The sequence below is a fragment of the Plasmodium gonderi genome (genome assembly GCF_002157705.1).
Source record: "Plasmodium gonderi DNA, contig: Pgo-contig_139, whole genome shotgun sequence".
Classification (NCBI taxonomy): Eukaryota; Apicomplexa; class Aconoidasida; order Haemosporida; family Plasmodiidae; genus Plasmodium; species Plasmodium gonderi.
In genome coordinates, this window is record NW_021629062.1 from 1 (window position 1) to 7,428 (window position 7,428).

At 19.1% G+C, this 7,428-nt stretch overlaps 1 protein-coding gene across 1 annotated transcript; it reads right to left on the reverse strand.

The window, feature by feature from the left end:
- Nucleotides 1-230: 230 nt before the first annotated feature.
- PGO_001380 (variable surface protein) lies at nucleotides 231-1,514 on the reverse strand (the record flags this gene model as incomplete). The annotated part of the gene is made up of 4 exons (XM_028690938.1): nucleotides 231-371; nucleotides 494-979; nucleotides 1,036-1,350; nucleotides 1,488-1,514. The coding sequence occupies 4 exons, from the start codon at nucleotides 1,512-1,514 to the stop codon at nucleotides 231-233; spliced, it is 969 nt and encodes a 322-aa protein (XP_028546739.1).
- Between the last annotated feature and the right edge of the window lie 5,914 nt (nucleotides 1,515-7,428).

Below are 7,428 nucleotides of genomic sequence, written 5' to 3' on the forward strand. Positions count from 1 at the left end.
TGCTTATTCTTCCATTTGTAGTCGATTAGATATTGAATTTTCATATATTATGTTATTTTACTAGGTGTTATAAATAGTCTATATTATTATATCATAATATGTCATTTTAATATAATTAAATTTATTTTCTGCAAGAATTCAATTTTTATGTTGTGCTTATTAAAGAAAAATAAATTGGATCCAGTGACTAATATTACTCATATATTGGTTGCTCTTAATTTAACTATATGCTATTTTATAACTCCCATCAAATGAATTTTTGTATTCAAAATCAAATTTGTCCATAAGGCCCAGATCATTTTTGTTATTTTTTTCAATTTTTTTCTTAATTTGTGTACTCTTGGTTTTATAAATGAGTAATAAGGGGTATACTAAAAAAAAATAAAATTGTATTCTTATTTATTGTTCATTTATATTATATGTATTTATTAAAAATATTTCTAAGATAAAATTTAATACAACATAATTTTGTTATATTCATTTGGTTTTTAACCTTATACAATATAAAAATTATTATTAATATTGAAAAAGTTATAAAAACCGTTCCAATACTAATTCCTGTATTTTTTACATCATCTGCTACAGTGTTCATTAAAGGTTGAGCACCTACTCTTTTGGTTTCCAAGGATTCTGTGTGTTCCTCAATACTTTTTGTTGTTTCTGAAGCTTTCCTATTGAGACTCATTTTTCTTGTGTTCATCCAACTATCAGTTAAGAGAAGTGCGGCCCAATAGTCAAAACGTTTATCGTTCCAATTTTTTCTATACTCTTCACATTTTAGAATAATTTTTGCGAGTTCTTCATTAAGATTGCTTTCATTTTTATAAGGATGATTTTCTAATTTTTCTATCCACCATTTAAATTTATGCGTTTTATCAGTGGTCCTATTATGCGAAATTGTAAATTCATTTATCAGGTTATATATTTCATCTAGATATTCCATTATTTCTAATGTTTTTTCATCAATATCGGTAAAATACTGAATGCATACACCAGATATACTTATTCCATTTTTTTTTTATGATCTCTCATTACTTTGTAGCACTCATCGCCTTTTCCACACCCACCTCCATATTTTTTAACTATATATAGTAGTTTGTAATAGAAATAATTACAACGTGCCTTTATATTATCGTTTAGTTCATGCTTTTTTTTAATTATATCATGTAAATAAAAAAGAAGTTGTATGCAAATTACTTCTATCTTCCAATTAGCGCTTAAACGTGCATTTATATTATTTCTAAAATCACTACAAATCGCTGAATACGAAGTATATAAGAGCCCATGCATTTTCGAACTACATTGATCAAATTCATTTCTACATTCGGGGTATAAACCCGTAAAATTGAACTAAAAATGAATTTCAAAATATATATAAAAATTTAAATTAAATTTTTATGAAAATAATTTTGCTTCTTTTTAAAATTATATAATATATTAAAATTAATAATATGAATTATAATTTAAAAAAAAATGTAGAAGTATACATTGCTTTCATCATTTTTTCTGGGCATTATGGTTTTGCTTGTATATAAATAAAAATATATTATAGTAATATTTTGTTTTATAATAATGAAAATATGTATTATATTCGTATAGTATGTATAAATATACATTAAAAATTTTACTAAATTTTTTAAAAAAAATATTTTTATATAATTCTTCTTTAAAATTAATCTCTTGCAGAATTTTCTGTTTACAGTGGTAGGTACATTTTTTTAGATAGATAAATAATAAGAAAAATTGAAAGCTAGAATATGGGATATATATAAATATGCGGAGAAATGAAATTTGATTTTGTAACTTTTTTATATATATAATATTATTATAATAAAACAGTTATAGCCTGTAATATATGAAATGGATATATATTCATATAAGTAATAGATAAATAAAAAAATATTTATATACATTTCTTTAATATGTTCTTAAAAGGGATATATTAATAAAGTGAGTGAATTTAACATTGGGGGTTAATGTTACAATATTTCTATCATTTTTATATAAAAATTTTTATAACTATAATATTATGATTTAACTTAATTTACATAAACTATACGTAAACATATTGTTCAATATACAATAATTATATAATGACACATATAGCTCTATGTGAGTATATAATGTGACAAAATTTAATATTATTATAATATATATGCATTGAATTATTTTTAATTAATGTACTTATTATGCATAAATTTTTTTATACTATGAGTAGGTTTCATGATAATTATGATAATAGTATATCCACGTAAATATATATTTTTGATATAAAAAATTAAATTATAATTAAATAAAATATGTATATTCTAATTTTTTCAATTAAATGTATATATCATTTATTATGTCCAGTAATGTGAATTTAAATAAAATGCTTAAGATATAGCAACAAAACATAAATTTTAAGATATAATAAATTCATTATTTTCTTATGTTATTAATCAAAACGAAATTTTTTTTTATTCCTTTTTTTAATAATTGTAATTTATTTTTGTGAGATTTCATGTGTATAATTAAACATTTAATATAAGACAAATGCAAAGTTCAAGCATACTGTAAATATAGTTAAAGCATAAATATTTTAATATAAATAAGAATATTAATTTGGACACTATTATATATTAGTATGAATAAAATATACCGCATATTTTGTTTCGTAATGTGATATTTATGTTTTTCACATATATCCTTTGAATTTTATAAAGTTGTCAGTTACATATATATCATGTATCAGTGATACATGCAATAATCCATAACAATTGTGTTTAATTTAATTTTATTAAAATAGTATTCTCGAAATAATGACTTAATTTATTATAATTTTTTTTATAAAAAAGCTAAAATACTATTTCAATAAAATATGTAACAGCATTGAATCACATATTTTATGTGAATATTAACTTCAAAAAATAACGTTTCTCTTTTGAATACAATATATATATTATTAGTTATAATAGTAACAAGGATATACATTCTTAAATTCCGAAGAACTAATGAATTTTTATTATTATTACAATTATGTCACATTAAGAATTTAGTCCTTGTATATTGATATAATATATAGTAATGTTTATTTATTATAATATTAAACAAATCAGGGTCAAAAAATAATATATTATAATATCTAGTTAATGCTGTATAATACACAATACAAATTATAAATATACTTTTTTATTGGATTATAAAAATTTATGACTTAATATAAAATATATATATGCAAAAATTATTTAGAATATTATTTTATTTCTAAATTAATGTTTATAATAGCATATATATACATATGAGATTGAGTTGTTCAATACTCAAAATATGAATAGGTATATTAAATAATATATATAATAGGAATTGGGAACTAATAAGTGAAATGACATAATATATATTTTTTTCCTTCTACTTACTCAATAGTATATTTTCGTATTTTTTTTAGGTCATAAACATATTTATGAAAATAGATTTTTTTATGTTTTTTTATTGAAGATACCTGTGGTATCAAAACCATGAAAAAAAAAAATTTTAATCCATATTTAGATATAAACCTATATGATTATAATTCATTTTTCTATTCTTCCACATAACATTAAGACAAGACTTTCTATTCATTTTACCATGCATATATTTTTTTAGTAGTATATTAACAAAAAATATATAAAACATTAATTATAATATATTTATTTTTTCGAACTAATGCTTAAGAAAAATAACTGTGGTATATACATGTGGATTAAGAATACAATATAAAAATACTTTATACAATATATATGTAAAAAGGATCTAAATTTAGCGTATGTTCATAAAAAATGAATTGAGTACATTTATTAATAAAACAAAAATATAAAATGCATCGTGCATTTTATGGGAAAAGATATATCCGTTGTACATATAAAATTATACATTAATCTGCAATAATTTATATTTATATTAGCATTTTACATAAAGAACTATAATTACATTTTTTTTTCAAGACATTCAAATATATACATTTTGATATCTTTAATTAAAAATTATTATTATATTTATATATCCATTATATTACAATTCCATATTATATAAGGAAAGCACTTAAAATTTATATATTTTGTAAAATCAGTTTCCTTGTCTATTCATGCGAGAAATAATAATAACAATGTAGTATTTACCAATAGTAGAAATATTAATCTGCAAAAAGTACTTTCTCTAATTTTTTTTTGCTCTTATTTATCTATTATATGTAATAAAAATTCCTCAATAATTATAAAACAACCTTAATTTCGTGGTGAATAACATACATTTTATTTTTTTACGTTTAGTTGTATCTTTTCAATGAAAAAGTGATGTACATATTTCATTTTAATTACAATATTATTTTAAATAATTCATAAATGAACTTTTTTTATTATTTTATGGTCTTATATAGATATAATAATGTAAGATAACAATATATATTACTTGTAAAAATATATAATAACTAAGGAAACATTATCACGGAAAATAGCAATACGTGTAGCATTATAATTAGGTTTACATTATTTTATTTCAGGGTTGAAATGATGAATTAAGCGTAATTTAATTGCTGAAGTGTATCTTACTATATCTTACTCAAATTACATATTTTGTTGTTCCCTTGTGCTAATATTTATGCACGAACCTCAATTTTTCTATTATTTTTTTTTAACCAGGTGTAAAACAATTGCATAAATTAATATATAGTTCTTTTCCATTATAACATATTTGGTGAAATGATATGAAATGTAATAGATGTATAACTATATACTCTATGAAGCTTTATCTGAGAATAGCTTCTATAATGCATTTGAATAATAATATTAGTTCCATTACCTCTTTTATGTTGTTTTGATTTCTTATAATAGAATATTTATTTTTTACAACATCATATATTTTTTGGCATATTTTTATTTAGTATAATAAGAATTATATCTTCTATAACAATGTAAAAAATGGTTATAAAAATTTGTGCACCTTTTATAGTTCATATATTATGTTACCTCTCATTATACTTTATTAAATATTTTTATGTACTTTGGTAGATGTGAAGTAACTAAAACATTAGATAAAACAAATTATATCTTTTTATATATTTCGTTTGAATTATAATTATGCACTCCAATTTTTTGACCTTTTATTAAATTAAAAAAAACATGAATTTTTTTTTATTTTGCATTATTAGAATAAAAAATATGTTTTAAAAGTCTTTTTCATCTTATTTGAGCAAAGGACATTTCAGAGATAATATCTTAAAATATATGTATCGTGCATTATTAATAATATGAGCCATCTATATATGGGTAAATTCATTAATGTATGCACGATAAGATAAATGCAAAATAGCACATAATTATAATTGTGTAATTTAATTTTTTATTTTCATTTTTTTCTTATTTTTTCAAAGGAAAATTAAAAGTGTAAAAAATATTTATATAAGTAGGTTTACATTTCTATAAGAATATACATATTATCCTTTTTCCTTGTTAGGTAAAGGCAAATATTATTAATAATCTATATGTTTACGACATATGTTTTTGCATGATTTATGGTATTATAGCACCAGAAGATAATTTTCGAAGTATCTAAATAATATATATATATATATATATATTAAAAAAAATGATGTTGTATATAATAATTAATTTTATAATAAAAAGCTTAAATAATAAATTTTATATATTTGCTCATAAAATATGAACTAGCATTGCATTATGTAATTTTTTGATATTTACGTATGATTTACTTTAGAACAAATATTTTATTTAGCATGTTACCAGTTTCGATAAATGTATATGAAATAAATATATAAAATTGTTAGAGCTTTATTTATATATATTATATTCATTCTAATAAAAATTTGAATTGTATGCTAATATATAATAATATATTAATCCATTCCATATATCATAATTTTTTTTTTGCCTTTAGTTTATATGAACTACTTAAACAGAGTATACATGAAATAGAACTTAATTGATTAATTGCTATAATATAATTACTAATCAGTAATGTTATATTTAAAAATGGTAATATATTTTGCACAAACAATATATAATTTAAGAAATGTATAACATAAATAAAAAATCTTAAGTATAACAAATATGTTGAACGAGGATTAAAGGATAATGTAATATATTATATTAATATTATACTATGATTATTTTAATTTTTCACGCTTGTAATTATGTATTCAATTCAAACTAAATACAAATTAAAATGCATGAGTAATATTGTTATATTCTATTTGTTGCTTGTATATAATATTACCATATGTGTTATCTAAAAAATAACTAGGCATAAAACATTAACAAATAGTATAGAATTTAAGTAATAATAATAATTAAGTGTACGTAAATCATTAAAAAATATTATATAGTTTTATGATATGAAATGATATTCCTATATATATATATATATATCAATTATACACTTTTAAGAATGAGGAATTATTTAAATTTATTTGTACTATAGTATAAGCAGAATGCAAAATTTAATAACATAAATGATATTAAAAAGATACTTAAAAATGAGATTATGTGCATAATATATCACATATATCATAATGGAATAATTATAAAAATATGGTAATACTATTATATAACTACATTTCCTTATAGATATATTTTTTTAAAAATATGCAATTATAATTAAAGCACAAATAATATAACTTGTTCCATTGAATATAAATATAATAAAAAATAATAAATGCAATTAATATTCAATTGAAAAAAAAATGTGCAACACATTTTGTAAATGTGAAATGACTATATATAATAAAAATACCAGAATTAATATGGAATAAGAAATAGAAAAGAATTTAAAGTGATGTTGTATGTTTCAAATAAATAGGCCAATAAAAAAAATAAAAATATATATATACATTATGTTATAATAAAAGTATTTGAAATAATATCATTAATAATATATGCTATAAATTTATAAGGGAATCATAAAAAATATAATAATATGTTAACAATATTAAATACAATAAGGATTACATTTATTATATTCTTATTAAATATGAATAAAATAATAATATTATGAATGGATAAAAAGAAAAGAAAAACAGCTTATTTCATTATTTTGAAAATATTATTATGAATATAATATATTGTGATAAAATAAATAAAATAATTATAAAATATACATAATGTATATAATTTAACACTTCATGTAAATTCTAGAATAGAAAAGTAGAATATAAATACCGTTAAAACAAAAGACTAATCCTAAATCATTGAATATATGTATTATTATTTATATAATGAACATGAAAATAGAAAAATAAAAATGGATTGTATTGCATAATTATTATTGAATTAGTAAAATTTAAGACAAAAAATTAATATATTATAATTTTATAGGAGATATGATTTATGTAACATAGGGCTATTTTATTATCAAATAAATATATAGATTATATATGCATGAACTAAAAAAAAAAAA